This window comes from Anser cygnoides, chromosome 4, assembly GCF_040182565.1.
Source record: "Anser cygnoides isolate HZ-2024a breed goose chromosome 4, Taihu_goose_T2T_genome, whole genome shotgun sequence".
Taxonomy (NCBI): Eukaryota; Metazoa; Chordata; class Aves; order Anseriformes; family Anatidae; genus Anser; species Anser cygnoides.
The window spans coordinates 75245086-75271592 of NC_089876.1; the positions used below are offsets into that span (position 1 = coordinate 75245086).

The 26507-nt window shown below is 35.9% G+C and overlaps 1 protein-coding gene across 9 annotated transcripts in view; it reads right to left on the minus strand.

The window, feature by feature from the left end:
* TBCK (TBC1 domain containing kinase) overlaps positions 1–26507 on the minus strand; it is a 108030-nt gene that overhangs the window by 60602 nt on the left and 20921 nt on the right. For 7 of the 9 annotated variants that reach the window (XM_048066436.2, XM_048066432.2, XM_048066437.2 and 4 more), the window contains 16 exons: positions 17478–17592; positions 15870–15943; positions 15032–15173; positions 13774–13834; positions 12432–12493; positions 11552–11613; positions 10705–10853; positions 9543–9684; positions 8024–8123; positions 6190–6239; positions 5700–5829; positions 4793–4891; positions 3430–3492; positions 2383–2509; positions 1774–1824; positions 394–477 (listed from right to left, as the gene is read on the minus strand). In XM_048066436.2, coding sequence (XP_047922393.2) covers positions 394–477; positions 1774–1824; positions 2383–2509; positions 3430–3492; positions 4793–4891; positions 5700–5829; positions 6190–6239; positions 8024–8123; positions 9543–9684; positions 10705–10853; positions 11552–11613; positions 12432–12493; positions 13774–13834; positions 15032–15173; positions 15870–15943; positions 17478–17592 — 1511 coding nt within the window. Of the gene's footprint in view, positions 1–393; positions 478–1773; positions 1825–2382; positions 2510–3429; positions 3493–4792; positions 4892–5699; positions 5830–6189; positions 6240–8023; positions 8124–9542; positions 9685–10704; positions 10854–11551; positions 11614–12431; positions 12494–13773; positions 13835–15031; positions 15174–15869; positions 15944–16344; positions 16462–17477; positions 17593–26507 lie in introns of those variants that run through there. The other 2 variants (XM_066996831.1, XM_013195769.3) reach the window with 2 other exon arrangements.

The following is a 26507-nucleotide window of genomic DNA, read 5'->3' on the forward strand; positions in this document are numbered from 1 at the left end:
ACTGTTCCTCCTCTTCATCTTGCCTCATTGTCAAGATAGCTTCTGTAACGATATGATTTTGACCACCTGAAGGGTAAGTCTTTACCATCTAACACTGGAAAGCTTATTTCCTCATTTTACAACTTTGTGTAATCAATTGACTCTTACCCTGGATAGTACGTGGAGCTGTACTTGTTGTTTTGTTTTTTCTTCTGTGCAGCTTATAGTTTTTTTACCTCGCATGAATCTTTACCTACTTTATCGTGTTCCCATTACTCTTGCACACTTTCTTGTTTTATTTTAAATAAACTTTTTGAAAGACTTATTTTATAACCACTTGAAAAAGTGAATGTAGAAACGCTGACTTAATTCTGCCTCTTAGAAGAAATACAAAAATTAAAGAGATTTACTTACCTTGAATAACATGAGAATTATCCTTCAGAAAGAAGTTATACAAATACTTGGGTATGAAAGCAGACATGCAGGCATATGCCAGAGCTAAAAAAAAAAAAAAAAAAAAAAGAAAAAGAAAAGGATGCAACTACAGAGGTAGTATATCTAAAAAGGTATGTATATCTAAAAATGTTTATTATCAAGCAGATAAAAAGCATAAGTTTTTTAAATCAATCAATAAACAAAAATGATTGTACAGATACATAAAAAGGGCACATTCCTTGTTAAGAATTTTAAAAGCTCCCAATGTTTACCCCTTGATTAATTCTTGGGAATTTGGCTGAGAGACAGTCTACCTATTTTAATACAATTCTTGGCAATGGTGGTAGATCAGAGATTTTAAAAGGAGCCTTAGTTAGAAATATGGTTTTGACATAAATTATCCAAAGAATATATATATAGTTTATATATTATTATATATATATATTTATATAGTATTTTATATATTTATATAAATATAAATATATATATAAATTTATATATTTATATATAGTATTTTATATATTATTATATATATATTTATATAGTATAGATAAACAAAACATGAAGTTTATACCGAAGTGACATAGGATCACATTAGAAATGAATTCTGGTTTATGAATTTTCTGGCATGGAAACCACCATTTAAGTATCTGAGCCAGATGTATTCAATTAAATTAGTAAACTAGAACATGCAAGTGTGCATTTTTCACTATTATAGTTTGCTGCAATGGAAAGAAAACCAGGTTCTACAATCTAACTATAGGAAAATGTCCAAGAGCAAGAAAAACCTGTTGACAGAAATACGTAAAGGTACACAGTAGGCATAATAAGTGTTACTGTCCTGAGAAACTAGCTTCCCCTCTCCCCCATCTTATTAAAAAGCTGTGTGCAAGAAAATAGAAATTTGGACTAGGCCTATTCTGAACAAATCACATTCTAAGATGATAAAGGCTGCGTATCTAAAGGTGGGCTGATTTTAGGAATTTAAATCCATTATCAGCTTTTCTGAATGATGCTAGTCTGACAGGTTAATAGTTAACAAATAACATGTTCATTGAAAAACACAAGTACTAGAGAAGCATTTATTGTTTTTCTATAGTTATTTGTACTTTGTATTACGTTTTCTTTATTGCGTTTATTAATAAATACAGTGTTTGAACCCTTTGCTTGAACAGTAGCACACCACACACTCTTTCTAAAAAGTGACCATTTCTTTTGACCCATGGCAACAAGAGCTTTAAACTTCCTTCATAGTTACAGAAAACTGTTGTCTGTTAGTAGGTGCACACACATCCGTATACAGCTAGATACAGATAACAGACTGTGCTTCCCTTCATCCCCAGTAGAAAAGGTACTCACCTTCATTGTTAAAATTCAAGTACAGGAATGGTGCACAAAGAGAATCAAGACCTAAAGAGAGAAGAGCCACAAAAGAACAGCATGAAGATCTATCTCATTTATTGTATTGCATAAGATGAATTCATTAACTTACCACGAAAATTTGCATATTTGATAGTGATTATAATACCTTCAACATCAGGCTTCATGCATAATGCTGAGAACAAGCGTGAAACCAGTGCATGAAAACAAAGAGGATTTAAAATTGTTAAAACTATAGCACTGAATTGATTATTCTGCCTTGGCTTTCAAGAAATGCAATTTACATTCCGAAGAACTTGCCCAGTAAGTTCTTCAGTGTTTGAACTGGAATAAGCAACATATTTTTTTTAAAATGAATTGATTGAAATTTAAGGAGAGCATAAGAATGAGGCGGGCAATTTTGCATTAAAAATTAAATATAAATTATTAGTATCTAAGTTTGCAATATAGGATCTAAATTTGCAATAACCCACAGATTCATTCTTCAAAAGAAACAAAAGGAAAAAATCCAAATAAGGTGTTTTTTTTTCTTAAGTTAACCATAGCTTTCCAAGTAATTATCTGAACTTGCTAACTAGTCAAACTCACCTTGCCAGTATACCAAATCAGGATGGGAAACAACCCAGGCCTTCAATACACGTCTAAACTTTGCATGACCCTCTGGTGATGACAGCAGTTCATCATACTGATGGCAACGAGGAATATCAACTTCAATCTGTACCACAGCCAAGCATACAATATAAAGAAATACATATAAGGAATCAAGATAAGTGGGGAAGTACTAGAGCAATCATTCAACACTAGAGGTGGAACTCAGCCAGACATTATAGGTCAGACCGCCACCAAAACCACAGTCTGCTTCCCCCATCACTCTCAGAAATGTAACTGAAAGGGGACAGGGCACTGACAGCCGCACTTAAAGATTAAAAACAGAGAGGGTTTGTTGGTTTGTTCTGTAATAAAAATAAAAATCAGATTCATGTTTTAAGAAGGGTTCTAACCATTGAAAGCAAAAAACAACAGATTACATCTATATATTTTTTTCTGACCCAACCTTTGGCCCATTTCAGGTGCTACCACCACTTTGTTCTACAGGGTAATCGAATCAGAGTTCTCAGAAAGCTGTACCCAATTTGATGGAAACTATGTATTCAGCCAGCTGATGGAATAGTTGTTGCTCTTGGTGTCTATTTACATTTGGTAATATTTCTTAGAAAACTTAATTAGTCAAGAAACCCATTTCTGTGGAGCACATTTTACTTCACAGGATCTCAGGGTACTTGGTGAAGTCCGGCATCAGGTCCAAAAGGCACAACAAATATTCAATAAAAACAGAATTTTCAACAACACATCAGTAAAATTGTTCGCTACACTTTGCTGTTGCTACAGAAACAGAGGTTCTGAAGTAAAAGAAGATTTCACTTACCAGGTGTTATAAGTCAAATTGAGCTAAACTAGTTGTTCCTATCAGTTCTGCAAGATTCTTGCTACAGCATGAATAAGGTTAGAGGACAAGGGAAACCTCGTAGTATGATCAACCACATCTGCCATCACAAACAAATGACAGCCACTGGTGGAAAAGATCTTTGCATTACTCCAACTTAAAATATTTGGTCACAACAGAAGTCTTCTTACCTGTCTGTCTGTAGGAATTGGTGTGTCTTTATCAATGGCATCGTATTTTGCTTGTATGGCACCCTAAATGTGGAAGAATATATGAAGTTAGAAAGCCCTTACTAATGTAAAGGCATATTATAATGTACACACAGATATACAAAAGCTGACTGTTTTTGTCAAATACTTTAGTTGGCAACTTTTTTCTGAAAATATATACTTTCCCAAAGTACAGAACATTCTCACTGCTGAATTTTAACAAAAGCATCTGTATCCTGCTATAATTCAGGATATATATATAGACCTTTCTATGACATTCCCAATACACTTAGTGATTTTCTGTTGTTTACATAAGAAGCAATATACTTGATCCATTTTCCATTTTCAAGTTAACTGAAGATTTCAATTTAAATTAAGTAATTTACCTTCGACACTGCCAAGTGGCTTTCACCATCATCTGCGTAAAGGCTTCCTATTAATTACTATTGATATTACCAATATATACAACTTTTAAGTAGCCAGTACATGCTTAAATCCTGGAACAGGTATGCTAACAAGTGCATTTTAATGTTATGGGACAGGGAAATACTACCTTCATCGTACACGTGGTAAGCTGATGAAGCATATGAACTCATCAAGCAGGGGCCAGGCCAGGCCCCTGACCAGCACTTATTTGTTTCCTTTACAGCTTTTTTTTTTCTCATCATATTATAAGGCACTCAGCTGATCACACCCTAAGCTAGATTTCCTAAAAAAAAACACACCTTGAGATATGTAATCTATAAGAATCTCTTTGCTGCACTACTGAAGACTGCAAGCAGAATAGATGCAAAAGCTGAGCTGTTGAGCAATCTCTCTGAGGGGTCCTCATTTCTGGGACGTTCCTTTCTAGTAATCTTTTTGGGCAAAGGACACTTCATTTATTTATTCTCCAATCTTTGGAGGATGTGTATTGGCTAACAGGTGAAAAAAAAGATATATTTGATATTTTTCACCCTGATTTGCCCACCTGTCACCGACTGGGGAAGAACTGCATTTGCCAAGAATAGTTAAAAAAAAAAAAAAAAAAAAAGTAACTACCAGTTGTATTTAAATAATCTCACAAGATTTATTGTACGGGTACTATTTTTCCAACCTATAATCAAAATGAAATATAAAAGCTTTCAAGTCAATATTCTCTGAAATCAAATAATGTCAGAGGCAAGAAATGTGCTTGAACATTGTCTTTGCTCATACAATTTCATGCATCATTTTCTTTAAAATTGCACTAATTTACCTGCCAAATCTTCAAATCCTTTCCGGCTTTCCTGTCCAACCTATTCCTATCCCTTTCCTTCCCTGGTCAACACTGGAATTTCCACAAATGGCTTCCCATTACTCTTACCTCAACACCCAACAGGGCAGCCCAGGTTATGCCTCTCAGGAGAGGAGGGATGTCAACCCTGGCTTCTTTCCAAATTTGGTTTTTCTTATATGGGTAGGCCTTCAAAGAGAAGAGAGTAATAGCAAAAACATTAACACATAACTGAAATGAATCTAATCCCAATCCTGGGAAGTTTTTCTACAGACGACAAACTCCGTCAGTCTGAACAGAGAATGCAAGTTTTACAAAAAGCAAGTTTCATTCCTAAAAGGAAACCCTGGATGGTAAAGTATGGTTAGGTTATTATTATGAACAGGTTATTAAAAAACCTGCTCTTTCTCATAAACGTATTCATGTGCTTTGGTATATTTTTGATATATAAATTTAGTGATACTAATTATTTTTTTTTCTTAATTATATGTTTATACTCATATATCCAATTTTGTTTCATTTAACATTTCTAGTTTACGCCTTCCTAAGCACTGTACCTGTTAACGAGGTTAAGACTGCTATTGTTTTCCACTACAGTACTGCTTGGAAATGCAGAAATATGCACAGGTGTATTTATACCTATATTAGGTATATGTACCCTATAAAAGGTATAAATCAGGGAATCAGTCAGGAATAACTGGAATAGTAAGTCAGGAAATCAAGGATGCAGGATTAGTTTCTTCAGTAAATAGCAGGTATTAGCAGCAGCTCTATTTTTATGTGCATACTTTAAAGGCTACTTTTATATTCAGCACTAATAAAGAGACCTATTTCTCATATTTTTATTTTCAATCTTGTTATATTTTTGTAAGGCATTCTCGCTCCTCTCCTTTGTGGTCTCTTGCATCTCTGCTTCCTTTTTCAATTACTTAGTCCTTCAAAAATCCTCTAATTAACAGACCAAATCCAATTATCCAGCATCAGAAAGATTCCATACCTTTAAGAGCCTGTCAAACAGGACAATTCTGTTTAGCTGATACTCTGTGTCCCTCTCCCGGATGATCAGAGGAAGACTGGCAGCTGCAGACAGCTCATTACTACTATTTGAATGAGGTAAAGTTGACTGGCTGGAAAAAGAATTAGGATAGTAGTAATAAAGAGCAAAAACCACAATTCATTGTGAAAAAAATGAATACCCAGTGATGCATTTTTGAGTCAGAAACAAGTATAAATGGATAATTTTAAATATTCAGCACAAACAGTTGATTTACTGAACAGGAAAACAGGTTAGAATTCTCAGTTTGGATTCAGGGCCCTAAAGCCACCGGTGCAGAGTGCCTTTCAGCTCTGACCAACTTTAAGAGCTAAAGCATGACATGCTAGGTTTGCTCTTGGAAGACGGCTGTCCAGCTGTACAACGTGCTACTCAAAACTAGTAACTCAAAATTCAGTCCCTTACATATACACAGATTTACACACACACTTACTCATCTTCAAGTAATGGATAAAATGCTTCCCCACCAACATCTTTCAGTCTCTGAAATGAAGAATAAAGACAATTCATAATCAGAAAGCTGTTCAGAACTCACAAACAAATACTTAATGGGCTCTGAAAACTATTACTTTACAATTCATTTACCAAGTTTAGTAGCTTGCTCTGAAATCTGTCTTAAGCATTAGCTCAGCTCTCAATCAGCAAAGAAACATATAGCCTTTAGCACTAGAAAGTTTTACTAATAGAAACTATTTTATTATTATTTTTAAGAGATAATGGAAATCAGTCTGCTTGAAGAGAACTCTGTTATTGTGCACATAAACCTATTTACACATGCACACACAGAAAAAGCTTCTATGGACCATGGATTAATTGATCAATATTATTTACTATTTTATTTTCTTTTCCTTGCTTTTCGACATGGACTTCCTATTTAAGTAGCTGCAAAGCAACTGCAGAGCTTGGTTTTATTTTTTTAATCAGTTCAAAAGTTATGTAAATTTGAGTTCCTTTTAGGAGCAGCATCTTAAAGCTGCACAGAAATACAGACACTTGCTGGGAAGGTGACAGACAAGCGTGCCTGGACTCTTGCCTGAAGTTTTCAAACATCTTTGGTGCATCATGATTAATGTTTAATACCATCCTCCCTGCAGTGCTCTGTTTTGCAGTTTAATCCCCAACTTAAAGGCATACAGCACACAGCCTGTTCCTCCTGGGATTGACAGAACAGTTCACTCTCAGTTCGTTCAGACCTGATCCTCTTTTGATTTCAAGCATCATGCTCTGCTCCATGAAAAGTGTTTGAAGAATTGTGTAAGTTCAAAAAATTATTTCAACTAACATTGCAAGGTTGAGGCTTGTATCCTCCCCAAATAAAACTGCAGTACACATTTACTGCAGTTTTATTTGGGGAGGATACAAGCCTGAATGCTGCTGCATTTATACACATAGGCACTAATAATCAAAATTACAGATTAAGGTTGTTGTTTTTTTGTTGTTTGTTTTTTTGGTGGAAGACATCAAGACCTCAGGAGTCACTTTCCTTATTAACCTCCATAGTCATATGGAAACGATTTTTATAAAGACTGCTACAGAATTGCAATTGCTACTATAAAAAGCAAGTTGTAAACAGTGCATCGTAAATTTCTAATTCTATAGCAATAAAGCTCTACAGCTGTGAAGATACGTGAACAATTAAAACACTTCAGTGATGTATGCAGTCAATCTTGTAACCCATTGCTACAGCAGGTAAAATAAGTTCGCATAAGTTTATTATTCCACTGAGAGAAAACTGCATTACTGCATTTTGGCAAAATACTTTGAAGTGCTCTTTCAAAGTAGTTGTTTAATAGCTATGTATTCCAAAGGTTAGTATTAAACTACTAGAAATTTGACATCCAACTTTAAGGGATAAATATCTGAAGGAGCTGCAACTGAATTGAGCTGATCTTCTTTTGAATATTGTGAGCCACCTACAGACAGGAATTAAAGAATGCAAAAAGACACTCACTGTTCCAATTAGTTTAGCAATATTGCAGAATATCAGGTGCTACAAAATTATTGTGACTGCACCAGAACAAAGCACAGGTGATAAAAAAAATTAGAACAGAGAAGGGGGAAGATAAACCACATTTAGAAAGCTTTTACAGAAAAAGCAACTTAATAGCATAAATCAGAATCTAACTTAGATACCAAGAACTCTTCTTTCGGAATCATTAACATTGCCCTTTTGTAGAAACAGCAGTAGGAGCTGCTGTTCCATATTCCCTTTAAACAAATGTTTCTGCAGCAAAGACATAAGCACCTGTGCACAGAATTTTTCTTACATTTCGGAGCTGGCACAGCGACAAAGTCACAGTTGTGTCATCTAGGAGGGAACTTCTATCTCGTCCTTGCCCAAAGCTTTCACCATCTTCTAATAAAAAGCTTCAAAAGGGAGAGAAAATATATAATTCAGGTCATTTTATAACATAAGATTTGATTTAGAAAAAATATATCTTACATCAATCAGTTTCTTCTTTAAAACAAAACAGTAGCTCTTAGAAGTATACTGCATTGACTCTGCAAAGCATGAAACCTGCTATCAAGGGAATGTACAATCACCTTAAATTATTCAAACAGCTTTTTGTGTAAAAAGGCACATTTCAGGCTTTCCACGACTTTGGTTTGCACACAAAGGAAGACTAATGAGATATGAGATTAATATTCCCTTTTATTCCTTGAGCTGGCACAGACCAAGACTGCTATTTAATGGGAGAAGCAAAAATAAAACAGCACTGTCATTTGAAAGCCATTTCCAACCATGACAAAAAAAAAATGAGCAAAAATCCGATGCAGACCTGTTCTGTTGCAGTCTAAGGGATTAACAAATGCATCCAAGAAAGAGTATATAAGAATTGCCTGTTTGGTGATATTTTAGAGTAGACAGCATCAAACTGATCACTAGAAATTAAGCTAACATCCTCACTATGACTTAGGAAATAGAGTCAAATTGCATTTTTGAATGAACACTTCATCTCCATCATAGTTAGCATGACTGAAAATGTTTTCCCCACGTAACTTGAAAGCAGAAACATTCACCTACGGGTACAGAAATAGGCAATCCCTCAAAATGTCACACTACTGTTGCTATCATACCATCACTTAAAATCTAGATTTTTTCAAGATACTGCAATTTTGCTGTACATGCTGATTTCATATGTTTTTAAATCACAGACCCAGCAAACTGATTTGTATGAACACAAAATTCTGTTTATTAAGATCAGATTGCAGGATTAAGACATCAATATATTACATAAAATTGCAATGTGTGCAGCAATAAGATAAAGGCAGTAACACTGTTATAGAATTACAAGTAAAACCAAGCATTTAAAAATAAATAAATAAATCAGCTGATCTGAAGAAATGAGCTGACCGTTCAGCACTGCTGCTCTGTGAAAGAGAATTCAGATTGTGAGAATTTGCTACAGAATGAGTTAAATTCCAATTAAAAATATGGTATTCAAGCATAGTGAAACTTTTTTTTTTTTTTAATTGAAACTTAATGCTATTTGAATGCATGCCAAATTTAGGGACTTCCAGTTCATTATGTTGCACTTCACCTAAATTTCTTCTCAAATTTCAGAAAGCAAGCTGAAACGCAGCTAGATAACAGATACAACTGTTCAAATAACACTTCAGATTTGGTAAGATGGGATGTGAAATGATTTTCTGCTGTTCAAGAATGCTATTTTCACTGTTTTTCACATATACACAGGTGCTGAAACTAAAAACCAAACCAAAACATTCTCTCAGCATCACCTCTCCATACATTGTCCTTCCCTTAAAGCGCTTCTCTTTCCTTACCTGGGAAGCGTGCAGACAGGTGGCTTTGATCGAATGATTTCCTTGTTGACAAGTTCTTTCTCCAAGTCTCCTCCAGCCAAACACCAGAGATAATAAACCTCTTCAATTGATCTTTCTGCTAGGTAATCACTATCTTCATCTACTAGGAGAAACCACATAAAAAGCGAGTTACAGCTTTTTAGGCAGCTTGTATTTCTTCCTATCACTCTAAACACATTCTGTGGAAGAAAAGTTACTACACTAGAAAAGTCCTAGACCATAATATGAGGTTAGAAGAGAAAGTGATGTACCCTTTGCACTGCTCTTTAGGAAAATTTACAGAAAGAGCAGATGGGCAGAGATCAGAAAAAAGGCAAATATTTTTGCAGTTTGCCTAGATGATAGAAAATAGAACCAATCAGATAAATAAATCAAAGGGTGGACTTTTGCTTTCTGGGCATCTTTTTTTTTCAAAAAATTAAATAAAACAAAAACCTTATTTTGTCCCCAACAATGCTAAGAATACAAAAAAGAAACTAGTGACTCATACTGTCTCATCTTCCTTTCACATATCGTATACATTAACTAGGTATAAAATAGTAGTCACCAGGAATTGTATAGTGAGATTTTTCTGTATATGTAGGAATCTCAGAGTTCATCAAAAAATGTCAATGCGGACTTGAAACTTTCTGCATACTGTAGTTTTAAACTCAGAAACTTCTAACCTTCTTTTATTCTGGATAACATGACCTCTCTCACAAGGATTTAGTTTTTCAGTACTTCCAAAAATAATCTCATGCTATGATTCAACAGAATCCAGTTACCAATTCACAACACAACGTACTGGGGAAAAAACCACCACCACCACAAACCATCTTGTACATGTAAATGTTCAAATTAACAAGGCAAAAATGATACTGATATCCCAAGGTACACTTGAATAGTAATGATAACTGTTTATTCCCTGAAGTCAATGTACAAAAATCAAGATGCCATCCTTTGATTTGAACACATCCCTCAAAATCATGTCTGCCTCCACCTATGCCCATTAAAAAACTTACTACAAAAACTGTAGTTTTATACCATTTAATAGTTTCTCTCTAACAAAGCATTCAAAGAAAACTCAAAAACATTTTATTTTTCTTCCCCTTTCAATGACATTCATCCCACTACCTGCTTTTACCTTTGCATAATTGACTTATGTCTTCAGGAAGTGTTAAGTTAGCACACCTTGGAGAAGATGAGAACAGACCAGCAGGTTTGTGAAAGGGAGGGTATGCCAAGGATACTTCACAGAACAAACTGTCATGCAGCAATTCTTCTGGAGTTGGCCTTGAGTAAGAAAAGAGAATACAACACTATGAATAAAGTGCTTCCATAAATATTACACTTCAGCAAGAAATGTCCCCAGTAATAAATATTAACAAGTGATGTCAAATTTCAGAAATTTTATTACCAAAAAAACTATCAATTTTGTTCAATTCATAATTTATAACACTGTGCAGTCTGTTTATAGCCCAAGTTCAGATCTCACCTTCATTTAATATATAAAGCAACTATTTTAACTCCCTTTTAATTCCTCTAAGCAAATGTGAAAAAAATGCAAATGCAAAACTTCAATTAAAGAACAGAAGCCTAATTCCATTTTCAGAAGAAAGTTGTGATGGACTGCCATAACAAAAATGTCTTTTGAAAGAAGAGATTTGAAGAAAGCGGTCCTAATTCTCACTACAGCACAACTGCAGTAACCACCATGGACATCCAGTTATGGAATCACTAAAGCTGTGAAATTAAAACTGAAAATAACCAAATAGTTTTCCCAGAAAAATACTCTGCATCAATCTCAAGGTTTTGCACACTTCATTATTTTTTTTCCGAACTCTTTACTTTCAAATATTGCAAAGTAATAAAACCAAGAAGTTATTGTAGGTAGCACAAACCATCAGTATTCCAAAAAACAGTCAGTGACTGGACGTCTAATTTCACAGAATCCTAACAGAGTTTATTATGCATTTGGAGTGAATACTTGCCTCTTAGAAGGCTGGAACGTAAGGCATTTTTTCAGTAGATCTATGGTATTTTCAGGAAGGTCCTGGAACATAAGAGAAATATGTAGGGGTTCTGGTCATTACTGTCCTAATTGAGCAAGCCACTTAGCTCATACTTAGCTTTTAATATACAGGCTAATCCTTTGAAAGCAACAAAATTTGACATCCACATGTATGAGGTTAGCTGCATGAGATCAAAATGCTGTGTGGAAGTAATTTCATCAGCCACATTTACTATGGGGAAAAGAAGACTAGAAAATTCAGTGTATGCAGTTATTTATTTTTACTTTTCTAGTCTAAATATTCTGTACACAGCTTGAAACAATACAATACCTGGGAACTCCTGATAAAAGTCAGAATTTGTTTTACACAGTGTTTCAAAACATAAACACTAAAATTCACTGATTAATTCTGTGTGCAGGGAGGAGTTGAACTGTATAACAAGATTGTCAGAATGTGTAAAGCAAACTAGGTAAAAGGCTACATTTCTAGAAGAAAAATCCTTAACCCCCAACATTGTAAAGAAAATTAACAACTGACTGAACTATCCAGCAAGTATTAAATTAATTGACAAGTATCCAGCAAGTATTAAATTAATTGACAACAATTTTAAGAAACAATGAACATTACCAGCACTGGGTACTTGAAAGGATCTTAAATATGTATTTGCAGCATAGTGCAATAAATTCAAGTGAATAAATAAGTTTACTTTTATATAAATATATTTTATATGTATGACTTTTTATGTATATAAACAAATACAAACTTATATTTCATATGTATATATGAAATCCTATGCAGCACAACAATAATAAAATGTTTTGGATAAGATAGCATAGAAGAGTAAACTAGTTCCACAAACCTTAATAATATCAAGGCAACCGTGTTCTTCAGCTAATACTGTTACAATATCATCTACACAGCCTTTGAAAAACAAACAGAACAGTAAAAAAGTTAAAGACCATGAAAAAAGTGATAGTAATTAAACAGGATATCAGATGAAATCCCACCACAGCATAGAATACTTTTTTTTTTTTTATTGACGTTGCCACATCAACTGAAGGTGAATTCTCAAAATTAGAAATGAAAGTAATATCCCCAACACAGACAGAAAATTAAAGCCTAGAAAATTTAAGTAGTGCATCTAATTTAACAGCGAAAGTCTTTTTTGCAGGCTTAGTAAATCTAGAGCGTCAGTCTCTGCCAAATAAATTCCAACAGCCTATTTATTAAAAGGAAATTGAAAGAACTTAAAAAATGCCTGCATATAGAAGCTCAAAGGACTTTTTATTTGCTACTTGCAGATTATACTGCAAGTGTTTTATAATTTGTTTTCAATGCATTATTGAGAAAATAACTCCCAAATCAGAATACGGGCATTTTTCAGTGGATGAAGGTTTATAATAACTTGCACTTAACTTGAAGGGGACTCAAACCCTTCAGGAAGCTTTGCTAATAAACCACATGCCAAAACAGACAGAATTTCATCACCAGAGTACTAACTACTCAATAAAAAGATGTTTGTACTGACAGTATCTTTAAAGGTATCACTATTTGCTCTGGATAAATTCAATAACTTGCTCATAAACCTTCAAATTGCAAACTCATGCTGTGCCCTTCTTCATGGCTCATACACAACCCCCACAATAAACTAAATTTTAAAAGCCACAAAATAGTCCTACTTTCACACTCATTTACATTACTGTAGACACAGATTTTTTGCTTAATGCTTGTAGACTTCATAGGTGAAGTCAGAACAAAAGCCTAGACCTAGTAATAAGCTCCTCAGCTCTCTATTTTCTGTCTTCCTGTTTGAGTTCTGCTTCTCCCTGCTTGGTATCACACTGCTACTGCAGGGACAGTTCTCTTTAGTGTCGTACAGTTTCTATCTCATTTCAGAGACTTCCTGGAACACAGAACAACAAATAACCAACACAAAGACCACCTTTCCTGGACATGTTTTTCCATAGCTTGCCCTTACTCTAACACACTCATGGCTCTTCTGCAACGTTATTTTACCTGGCAGCCATCTCTGCAGCTTCCCTAAGCAAGCAACCACGCTTCAAATGCATTTTAAGTTCTGGAGATGAAAGCAGACAAAAGATAAAGTACCTTACGTCTGAGCATAACAAGCTGACTAGTTTGTGAAGCTCTAATGATAACACTACTAGGAAACTTAAAAAATATGATTTTGTGCTACTTACCCAACATAATTATAAATTTTAATCTTTCTGCTATCTCCAAACTCTGGAATAATTTTCTCCCCTAAATAAATAAGATTAAATCAACATTTGAATGCTACTACATAAAAATATTTAGATAGCACACACATCCATCTATATACAAAAACAGTGAAGTAAGCTTCTTCAGAATACTTTTAGAAACATTTAGAAACATTATTTACCCCCAAATATACCAGAAGCAGTTTCATAACATCATAAAGAAACGTATCATTTATAATGTCTCTTAACTGGAACAAATAAAAACAAACAAAAAACATGCAAAATGAATCCCCAGGTTGCCTTAGCAAAGCTGCAGGTTTATTATTAGTTCAGTAACAAGCTTTCAAAAACCTGTATTTTTTCCAAGGCGAGCACGAACAAAGGTGATGTTCATGGTCCTGACCTGGTGACAGCCATAGCTTGTATGGCACACTATTTTTGAAAAGTCATCCAAATATCAATTCTAAAATGTTTCAACAATATTTTTATGAAAATGTACTTATTCAAAAGAGGAATAATGATCTGTGAACACTATGAGAATTCACAGAATACATAAAAGAATTTCCAGTGCCCTGATGTATTTGCTAACTAAAACATGTTCTTGACCATGTAACTGTCAGACCATATAATTGTATAATGAAACTAACTATTAGTATTGGTATATTTGCCAGACCGTGTTTCTGTACAAAATGTTGCTGTCTTTGATTGAAAGTCAAGTTTAACATGTACAAGTGGTAAAGATTATGTTGTCTTAATTTATTCTAACATCCAAAGCCAAATAAGTATTTTTCAAATAAACCTTTAATTCCCTACTGACACTCTTTAAAATAAGGCAGATGTACTGCTTTCATGGTAAAGAAACTTTATTAGTTTCTCATCCTTTTTGAAGTGAATGAGGGCATGACAGCAATAGTTACTTCATGCTTATAAGCATAATTAAAACAAAAAGTTACCTAGAGAGACTTCTTGGTTTAGAAGCTCTTACTAAGAATTAGATCACGCAATTGCATCGTTGTGGCTTATAAAAGCAGCTGCCCTTCACGGTAACACCTGTACTCAGCCCAAGCCAACGTGCATCCAGTAACTTGAACACCACCACCAGTACTGGTCAGGTGGGAATGCAAAATGTAGTCTGATATTTGGAGTCAAGTGCTGGACAAGTGTCATTAACCCCATTAGCAAGAGCAATCAACTTGATGTAACTATTCCCCAAGAGTCACAATCAAACCCTCTTACATACCATGCAAAGCTCAAATAGTATTATGCCAAGAGACCACAGATCTGATTTAGGGCCAGAAGGCAGAGGCTTCTCACACTGTGTATGGTCGCTTGGTTTGACTATTCCCTGTGCAATTACTTCAGGTGCCAGATACGATGGGTACCTAGAAGGATGCAGCAACATTAAGTAATAATCTGTCTGTCCAAAAACCTACTTTTCAGTTACAGTAAGGAAATTAATTTTGTGTTCTGAGAAACCTGAATTCATACCAATGCAGGTTGTTAGCCAAAACGTACACATTGCAGCAGTTTTTCACTCCAATGACAAAGTAGTGTCTAGTACATGAAAGGTCAAATTTTAATTATTAGCTCTGTCTTTTTGTGAAAGTAAATAACAGCACCTTTCAAAATAGTTTATCTATTTAAGGATTCAATATTATGTGTATGTATGTGTGTGTATATATATATACATATATATATATATGTAAAGATGCAATATATTTATTCAAAGTAAATGTATGTTGAATTTCAGCAGTAGTACATTAAATAAATGTAACCTAGATCTACCCCAGGGGTGGAGGGGGTTGGTCTCGTTCATTGTCAGGATTCCCATCAAATAACTTTTGAATTAGCAAAATAAATAAATAAATAAATAAATAAATACCCCCCCCAAAAAAACAGCAAAAGGTTTACCTGTTGTTAAATCATTTTAAAAGTAACAATATCACTTGTTCCTTCAACCATTCATGATAATATATTAAAAAAAAATCTGAAAACTTTCAAAGGGAAATATCACTACTACTTTTGTGCATCCAAGCAAATATCTTTAATATATTTGTATTGTGCAGCTCCATCCTTACCCTATAGGAAAATCAACATCAACGCCTTGAGCAGTCATATGGTAGAGTCCAAATTTAGCCAATTTGACATGTCCCTGAAAAAAATAAAAATAAAAATCAAGAGCAGCAGAACCTGACATTACAAGAATCTTTGAGTTTACAAATATGTATGTGTTTATATATATTTATGCTAATTGTATTAGCTGTCAGAAGGCAGATACTCATAAGAAGCCAGCCTCTTACATTTCTGTTTCAGCTATTAAGTACAATTCCACTCAAAGCTAGTAAGGTGCTTATTTCTAATACTTTTACTCTCCAAGAGCACTGTGTAATCACTTTGGGGTACGTCAGCAAGTCAGAACTTTGTACAGTTACAGTATGTTTTCAGTAAATTAAAAGGCTTAAATACTCTCTTGAACATTTTTCCTGTTTCAAAAACTGTTTGCAATCCTGTTTGAATCCTAAAGCTCCCTAAGCAGCCCCACTATTCTCTCACCTCTGCCATTTACCCAGCCTTGCTCCTCCAGTCTTTCTCACCAACTCATTACTATCTTGCTCTCTTTAACTGTATCCACATACATTTCAATCAAATAAGTTTTCCAGGTGCTTGGTTTTATTCTGTGGAGGTAGAAAGGTGACACCAAAACCAAAATAACAACAACAACAACAAAAATAGGCATAGAAGTTAAACTGATAAATAGTTTCTGCTGGATTTTGAATTATACTCAGCTACTCTGCAGGTGGTGCAACAGTGAAGGCTACATCAGCAAACAATTCAGAGGGCAGGGAAAAAGTCTTGAAATTTATAGTCTCATGGCTCCCTTTGCTCTTTTACTGATTGTAGGGCTATCTTAAAATCCTAAGTACTTTTGCTTGTTAGAGCATTATTATGATGTTCATTTCTCTACAAGTAATTTACCCAAGAACATATTAGTAAGTGTTCCTTTCTTCCTTCCTTCTCTTTTCTTTCTACCTTTCAAGGGGGAAGATCTAGCTATTCTATTTAAATCAAGTAAGAAGGGGAAGGAGAGAGGGGTTGTCCACAGAAACTGAGCTCTTTGGCTGTTAGTTCAGATAAAGTGATGGCTCTGAATGTAGCAGTAGCTATTAATTTCTCTCATCTTTTTTGAGGGAAACCTTTATTCCACACTGCCAACTCAGTAGTCTGACAACAGAACTGACAGACTGGAATTTTAATAATTTAATACGAACAAAGAAATATGTTGATATCTTAAAAGTCAAATATCAGACCACCGCAAAACACAGGAAATGTTATTAACTACTCACTAGCTAAAAAAAATATATCCTTACTAAACAGAAAGGCTTTGTAACTATTTACAATGATGACAGTCAAGTAGACTTAGACCACTTCTTTAAGAAGGATGAAAAAAGTGATTTGGGATAGAAGAAAGTGGGAACAAAAAATTCTGCAACATAGTTGAAATTCAGGAAATGGGGTAAAAGTATAGTAAAAAACAACAAACAACCCACACTTTCTGTATATGCAATTCCCTCTCTCTCCCTCCCCCCCAAAGGTCTGCTCCTGTCCAGTCTCCAAGTATGACACAGCATGCTACCTGGCAGCAAGAGAAAAAAATGAAAAAAACAGATTCATTCCTGCAGCCATACCTTTCGATCCAAAAGAATATTGCAAGGGGAGAGTGCCCGGTGGACCATTCCATGTTTGTTCATATATTGCAAACCTTGTAAAACCTCATAGGCTATGCATAAAATCCTTGAGGAGCTGAAAACAAAAGAGAAGAACATGTTATACCAAATATTTCCCCTCTAATTAAAAAAAAAGCGTTTGGAATAGGTTTGGAACTCCACAAGCGAGATTTTTACAACTCCGGAATTCTTTAATGGATCAACACTGAAAAAGGTAGGATATGTTCAGTAGCATATACAGCTCTTCAAAATCCCACAAGTAGGTTTCTTCACCCTGAACTGGTCCTTAAAAACAACAGAAAACTTATCTCGGAGACAAAGTATGACATACTCTCTGTGACATAGACTATGAGATACATCTCCATTTGGGAAAAAAAAATCCTTACTTGGTTTTTATTTGCTCTTCCTAAACCTGCTATTGATGTTAATGGAAGAGTTTAACTGAATTGAAGCTTTGAAACTCAGATGCTAATGGGAGCTTATCTGGAGGACAGTGTAGACACACTGCTGTATCATACCTATCGTCTTCTGTCATCTCGACATCTAGAACAAGAAATAAAAAAGGGCAGAAAACCTCACTTTCTGCAAAGTTTGTTTTAAAACTTTGGAAGCATCATCTTTATCTTCTTTGAAAAGAAATGTTTACCATCCAACCCATTTTGACATAACCATGACAAAGATCAAGAAGTGAACAGGAATTTGTGCAGAGACCATCAGTCTTAGGCTTCCAATGTGCACCCAAAAGAAGAAAATAAACCACAGATGCAATGTCACCCAGAGAGATTTCTTTAATTTTTTTAAAAATCCTTTTTATCCCATTTTATTTTTTTATCACCTCCTTCTCTTGCTTTTTAAAAATCTGTGCAACAGCAGAATGAAGGGTTGCATTACAGACTGGCATGAGTGACAAGCCAGGTTAGCTGACCTAAGACCCAAATGAATTTCTTCATTAAGGTTTTATTAGCTACTATTCACTACTGTTCAAAAGCCAAAACTTTGTCATGAGAGCAAATAGCTACATTTTGACAAAATCCACAAGTCCAACAAATGCTCATGGAGTAGTGCAACATGGAAATACTGAAAAGAGTTCTATTAATAGCAGTCTATTAAGATCATTAAATTATTTTACATGGGGTTATTCTCCGGTCTTTAACCTTTTCCTTGAAGAAAGCCTCTGCACTACTTCACACTAGTTGTGAACATACACTTCTAAGTTAAATGCTAAGCACAAAGGAAATCTACTCTAACATATGTCCACATTGCTGTAACTTGGATCACAGCATTTGGAAGTGATTCTCAAGGTCTTAGCAACTGAACCAAAACCACATGGCTAATGACCACAAAAACAAAACAACCCCCCACAACCACCTCACACCTCCCTTGCTGGCACTTTTTCCCTTCCCCATCCCTCCTATCCTCAAGTTACATGATACATCCCAGCACTAAAAGCTGTTGGCTATGTAGTTTTTCCACAGTCATTCTTAAGCAGAGATGCAAACACGGTAAAAATTAATGTTGCAGGCCTTCAGATTTTCTGCAGTTTTTGTTTGCATCGCATATATTCCTGATAACTGTTGCAAACGAAATACCCTCTTATTTTTGCACAGCTTTGTAAAACCTGTTAGTGCAAAAAGTAACTGATGGAGAATTCAAGTTTGCAGTAAGGAACCATTGCATGTGAAAAGTCAGCACCTTATTCTGGCCTAAAAAGTGTTTCTTTGTATATATTTTTAAAACGTGAATAAAGTGCACTTGACGCCGTTGTGCCTGATGTGCAGTATCATCTGAGGACACAAGGGGGCCTCAGCTACCCAGTTATTTTCCATGTTCCCTTACAATCCTTAAAAAAAAAAATCAGGCAAATGCACGAGAATACTGGTTTTGGATTCTTTGCCATTTAAGATAAATCCTCTCTGGCACTGCAATGACCAGAAACACATGAATAAAGTATTTTTAAATTACGCATATTTCTCAAGCTCTCAGTGCCATCCTAATAGGCAGAAGTGTTCAGCCAAATATCTCACTCTCCAAGGAAACCAAGCACACTTCCCCAGCTGTAAAGGAATTCTGTGTAACAAGCTCTCCATAGCATTGTTGCCCATTAACTAGTCCTTATTTCATTTATCATGTACAACACATGGTTTGTGGCTATTACTAATGAGCTTTGCATTTAACTGCAAGTTCAACAGCAGTCACTTGCCTCACTGGAGATCGCTACCAAGTTATCACCTAGCTTCAGGTGGCCCATCTCTCTCAGTTTCTATGGCCCCTGTCAACACTGCAAGCATTGAAACAGGCTTCGGAAAGTGCAGAGGGTGCACTCTTGAAGCTGCCTCCAGGCTTCAGGCATGGTGACCTTTAAAGAATAAATAAATCATAATTAAAAATAAAACCACAATCATAATTAAAAATAAAACCACAAAATCCAAGGAGGACATTTAGGGCACCAAATGTCAGGGACAAGGTCTGAGCTGATTCAGAAACTTTTTCCTGAATATCGAAGCCTGTTTTTCAACTGGCTACCTCGCATCATAACTATGAGAGATCTAGAGGAATGTTTAGCCACTGGAGCTCTTAAACTGGAGGAGCTTCAGCATCCTCCTTTAATAGGAGGTAGAAAGAGAAAAAAAAATAAAAGAAAAGAAAAAGGAAACGAAAGGGAAAAAAAAAAAAAGCAAAAGCACTGTAATCTACACCTGGAGAAAAAGGTGACAAAACAGAGGCATAGCAGGTTTGACGCCAACCACTGCTATACCACTGACCTAGTAAGGGCTGCAAAACCGGTTGTGTGATGCGAAATACTCCGTGCATCTCATCAGCTGTGGTCATGATTATGCCTTTAAACTGTTGTGAAGGAAATTATTCCACTGCTCAAAGCAGATATGGTGGAGGCATTAAGCATAAAATCTGAGATCCACTTCAAGAAGTGACCTGAAGATCTGAAGGGGCACCAATCATCTTCAGCTCAGGAGCAATGTAAAGATGCGGGAATTTATCTGCAAAAGAAACACTCTGCAGACAGGAAAAAAAAAAAAAAAAAAAAGATACCATCTCTCTACAACTACCAGCACTTTTTCCAGTTCCTTTATCCTCAGTCTGGATACCAAAAAATCTACTCAGTTATAATCTACTCAAATAGACTTTTAAGAAAGGATTATCTTTGAGTGAGAGGACTGAACACTGGTATAAAATCAAACTGCTTGATTTAATCATTCTCTGTTAATTCCTTGGTTTTGAGAAGAAAAGTAGCTGTGAAAGGAGGTATTTATTCTGATATTCCTTCACTCTAGAAACAAAGAATTAAAATAATATATGGATTAATACAATACTGGGTTTACATTTGAAACTTGAATGTATAAAACTGTAGTAACGGAAGTACAAGGAGTAACTGAATTGCTCCCTCAGAAATTAATTTTGTAGACAGAGAAAAAAAAAATCTCTACAAGCTGATACGAGCAAGTTCAGTCATCAGTAGAAAGCCAGCATGGTTAAAGAGGCATGTGCATGGCATTTGTGGGGGAAGAGAGAAGGGAAGACTTAAAAACCCACAAAAATGAGGATTGTTTTATTACCTCCAGAATTTGTCAGACCAAAAGCTATACCAGACAAATGACTAATTTCCACACGCTAATAGTACACAGGTGGCTGCACTGAGCCCTCACCAAAAAAAATAATTAACTTTTCCATTTAGCAGTCAGCCTGATCTCCAGCCTGCTGAATTCTTACTGCTAAGGACGTGTAGCTGCTTTCTGGAAGTTTGCTTCAGGAGCAACCAACCCAATCTGTCACAGGAAACAGATGTGCCAGCAAAGTTTCGATCTCTTATCGTGCTGCAAAGTCACTGACAAGATGATCTGATTTCTTGTCACTTGTCACTTTTTGGACTCAGACAGAGAAGAAAAAGAAATGTTACTCTTTGTGCGCCCACTGCAATCTTCTGTATGACTGAAAATGGCATCTGGGCCAAGATGAAAGGGAAAATTTGTACTAATAGAAAGTAGCATACTGAGATCCTTGCCTTCTTCAGAGGATCGTTTATTAAGAAACAGAGAGAGAAGAGAAGAGAGATTATCGGGAACTAATTAAAGACAATAAACCCTAAAATAATTAGTGGAATGAAGAGCTGAGTGACTGTAACCAGCCAGTAATGACAGAGCAGTGCCTGGGAACAAACATACATGAAGAATTGCCCAAGCTGTAAGTCAGCATAAGCACGAGAGCAAACAAAAAGGCTTGCAAACATTTAGATCAGAAATTAGAAACTTTATGACTTAAAGGCAGGATTATGAATTCTTGCCAAAAAACAAAAAAACAAAACAAAACAAAAATCTTAACTACATACGATTCAGCTTGAACAGTTATTAATTTATTTCTGATTATTAATGGGAGTGATAATGAAACTGCTTGTGAAAGTAAGAAGCTGGATCAGAAACTCCAAGATATGATGCTGTGGTAACAAACAACTTTCTGCAATTGATTATCTCCATTTTAGGTAAAATGAATGGCCTTCCAAACCTTAAAAATTGGCTTACTAGGGCAGACCTTAAACTAAAGTTGAGACCAATATCCTGTTTCCTAAAAAGATGATAGGCAGATGCCTAGGAGAGGGGGGAACACAGGACAAGCATATGTGAAATGCATGGACCCTGGTACTTGCCTGGCTTCCAAACTGAACACACAGAGACACAAAAAAACCCCACACAAAACAACAAAAGCACCACCAACAAAACACACACACAGGCGTATACACACACACAGTTTGCCTCCTGAGAATCACATCTGATAATGTCTGAACATAAGGTAACCCCTGCAAGCCTCAGCAGCTCCCTTACCAGGATACCCATTATTCCAAGTCTCTCATCCATGTTCAGAGCAAATGACCTGTCAGTTACTGCGGAAATTCACAGCCACCAAGTATTCTGCTGGTAAGAATTCCTTGCTGTCTATTTTATCACGGGGTTCTCTTCATGTTGCTCTAACTTCCAGAAGACTAATTTTAAATTTCAGCTCAAAGCAAAGAAAATGACTGCCAAACTCCAGAGTAGGAAAGGAGGTTTTGGAAAAATGCATCTGACAGCCAGCAGCAGTAGTCCCTGTGCATACCACAGATTACTGAGGGGAAAATAAAAATTACTTTATGAATGACATCTTGAATACTTAGGAACAAGAGGACTGTAGATCACACAGTTGGAAATCAGAGGTGGGTGGACACAGGAGACGTGACCTATTAAACTGTTGGAATAAAAGCGTTCCAAAAAGAGGAAGGGAATAATGAAAAGAGGTAGAGGTCAGCATTCATGACAGTATCACAGAAGTCAGATTCACACAGGTTTCCTTTCCACCAATTGAATGGAAAATTAATGCCAATCTACACATGAATTCACTGTATTCATCATCTGTAACAGACATGCATTCATGGTATTACCCGTTAGGATGTCTTCTCCACACTTTTTTGGTGCTGCAAGAAAATAGTTTAACATGGAAGAGCAATCAAGTATCACAAGAGACCTTCCTGTCTGCTTACTGTTCCCAGTTCTACTTTCTCCTGAACAAAGGGATCTCCCTTTTGGTGAGATCCCTCCTCATCATCTACTTAACTGTAGAGAGCCCTGTAGTTTTTGTACCTACCTGAGACATACACATTAATGTGTGTTAGAAGCAATGCTTCTTCAATGCAGTGGTAACTCAAAACACGAGGAAGCTTATAGCAAAACCTGGAACTAGAACCATTTTGACTTCCCTCAGGAAGGCACAAGAAGACCAAGTAGAATACGGTTATGCTCATAATACCATACTACGGAGTTTCTCTCTCCTTAGACTTGAAACTCATGGGCACATACATAGCAATGCATGCTTAAGAAGTCCTTCATCCAATCTGTGTATCTTGTTTTAACCTCATATTATTGATGAAAAGAAGTAAAAACTGGAGGAAGAACATCTCAGCAACCAGGAATCTTAGGAAGCTTATGGCAGTGGTACACAGGAGCAAAAACACGGGTTCCTCTTCCACAGAGGAGTGTCAGCCAGGGTCAGCCCTGAGGAAGCACACCAGAGTGACACAAACCAGCAAAGTCATCAATCACTACTCCAGACCTAGCGAGACAAACAAGCACTGGGAATTCAGGAAGAAGATTCATCACAACAAACTGCGTCTATTCAAAGTAGAACGGAACAGGTTGTGAACAGATGTAATATTTCCAAACTCATAAAAGTGACAGTATTTTAATACAAGCAAAACTATAAACCAAAGAAAATGACATTTGCAGTTAGCTCTATTACAGCCAACAATGCAGATAGACTGGTTAGGAGTGGTATGGCCAAGTGGTTACAGCAAGGGATAAAGTTTGGGTATAATCCCAGCTGAGACAACCACTACACTGACCTCAAGAAAGCCATCTGACCTCCTTATGCCTCAATCAACCAGCTGGAAAACTGGATAAAAAGCAGGACTGGGTTGAAAACCAGATGTGCAGATGAACTGGGTCTTCCTGGGTAAATAAATTACAAAATACCCTATACAGGCCGTAAAGAGTTTGATGCAGGTGGGAATGGTTTATTTAGCACTTTATTACGTGTTTGATTAAAAAATGGCACTAGGGACTGAGACTGTAAATACTGCCAATTTACTTGGAAATGCACTCATATTATCAGAATGAAATGAACTGGAAAGGGAATGCAACAAGCAGAGAGTACAAGTCAGAAAAGCATGGATTTTATGGACAAAGTTCTCTGGAAGTCTCTAACTCATGCACAGAGGTATTTCACACAGGATATCTTCAACAAGTTTGTATTGCTCGTCTGAGGAAACTCAGTAAGTCCTTCCATTCCACTTTCAAAGTTTTAAGCTGGAAGCGTGACTTTAAAAGCAACACAAATGATGTTACATTTTTATGAAGGTCGCAACTCGTAATGTCTGATAAAAAATTCATAAAACAGTGGATGAAGGCATAGATAAAAAAGAACAACCTCATATATACAACATATTGCACACAAAAAATTTTAATGGCTGTGATTTTTCAGATCATTTTCACTTTGAATGTTTTAAATGCATCTCCTCCTCAGAAAGCAAAAATTTTAAAACATAGCACCTTGAATTCCTTTACGATATCCAGCACTCATCCTATAAGTGGGGGGAGTAAATGAACAAAGTCCTTTAGAAAACAATAAGCACATCTTATAAAGCACAACCTTAATGAAACCTGTAGCGCCTTCTGCTTTAATGCTCAGAAGGGGAAAGACACACAAATACCCAGATTTTGATCTTGCCACTAATTAACTAACATGTGAGAAGTAATTTTTTTTCATCTTTGCCTCAGATGTAAAAAGTATAATAATGATGCTTTCAATTGGACAAAACAGTACAGAGAAAAAGTTTCACCCACCACATGGTAAGATTTGGTAGAGCAGTCCCTCATGTAGAACCTGATCACAGCCTACACATTCTCAGATAAATAACACAACAGAACAAGATGTGCAGCCAACAGTAACTGGCACGGATCACACAAAATCTCTGTTTTCTTTTGGACTTCCTCTGAACAAATACAAGTACTTCTGAAAGTTGTTGATCACATTTTGTGATCAACAGTCCCGGCAAGACCTATCACAATTCAAAAGACACAGGAAACCAAATGGACGACACAGAAAAAGGAAATAAAGGAATTAACTGTGGTCAGGTACTCTTCCTTTAATAACATAAAAGGCACTAATCAGATCTTCGGCTGTTCAGAAATGTCTTGTCAAGCCTGTTTCAAACCTGCCATTAAACCCCATGCTCTAGGCAAGGAGTACTGTCTTTTTGCATCTGAAAGCACCAGCATCTAAACTTTAAGGCATAGGATATATTAAATTTCAGCTCTCCAAAGTATAGAGATCTTGATATTTCTCTGTTAAACATCTACTATGCAGTAGAAGGTAAAACCAGCAGTAACACCAGAGCCTTAAACCACACAATTGCTGAAGAAAAAGTGACTTCCAAAGATGCAGGATAAATGGTCGCACAGCAGGCACCTCCTATTTCCTTACCTTTCTCTATGCTAAAATAAAAAAAACATAGCTGAAAAACAATTGCTAAGTGCATCCTGAAATGCCAAATGTCAGTATCTGGCTCAGACCCCATGCTTCTGGATCCAGCTTGGTTCAGAAGTCTGAAAGCAACAGCTGTAGATTAAACCACCTGCTTCATGAATCTGTCACAATCACCCTGTTACATTACCTGACAATCTTTTAGATTTGAACACCTAATATTACATGCTTAAATAGAAAATGGATGACAAAGAGTAAAAGATCTAGCAAAGATCATACACAAATTATCTCAGTTTGGAGAGCTGAGTGTGAAACGAAATCATGGTTTGGGATTTTTCACCACAGCTTTTATTCAAGACACACACAAACACGCATACAAACACACTATCACCTCCCCCAAAAGTCATACCGTGGGAACTATTAGAAAAGATAAGTGTCGGATTCAGAATGACTAACAAACAAACGCACCAGGTCCACACACTCACAAGACTGACTTCAAAAAAAGAACAGTTCTTCAATTTACAAGGGGTGAGCTAGAAAGGGTTACAAAAATTCAGGTTACAGCTACATAGGTTAGATTTTTCTATCAAAGATATAGAAAATACTCTCAAGCAATCACACTTACGTGACCATACTGTATTAACTTAGCCTTTAAAAAACAACACAAAATGTTGCAATACAGTGTCGAGAACTGGCAATACTGACTTTGTAGTTAAAACTAACAGAAAAGGAACACTATACATTTCAATGTGCATGTGAACTGTCACTAGTGATAACACATCGTTTCAGCATAAATGTCAGCCTACAAGGTGGTTATGGGCTTGGGAAAGTGGGGATCAAGCACCACAAAACATTTTTGTAACCCCTCAGCCAACTACTGTTCACCTAGGTCACTGCAGCACTGTCCTGATGAGAAATTTTGCTGATCCACAGCTTGACAGCTTGAGGATTTTTGTAATGTTAAAAACA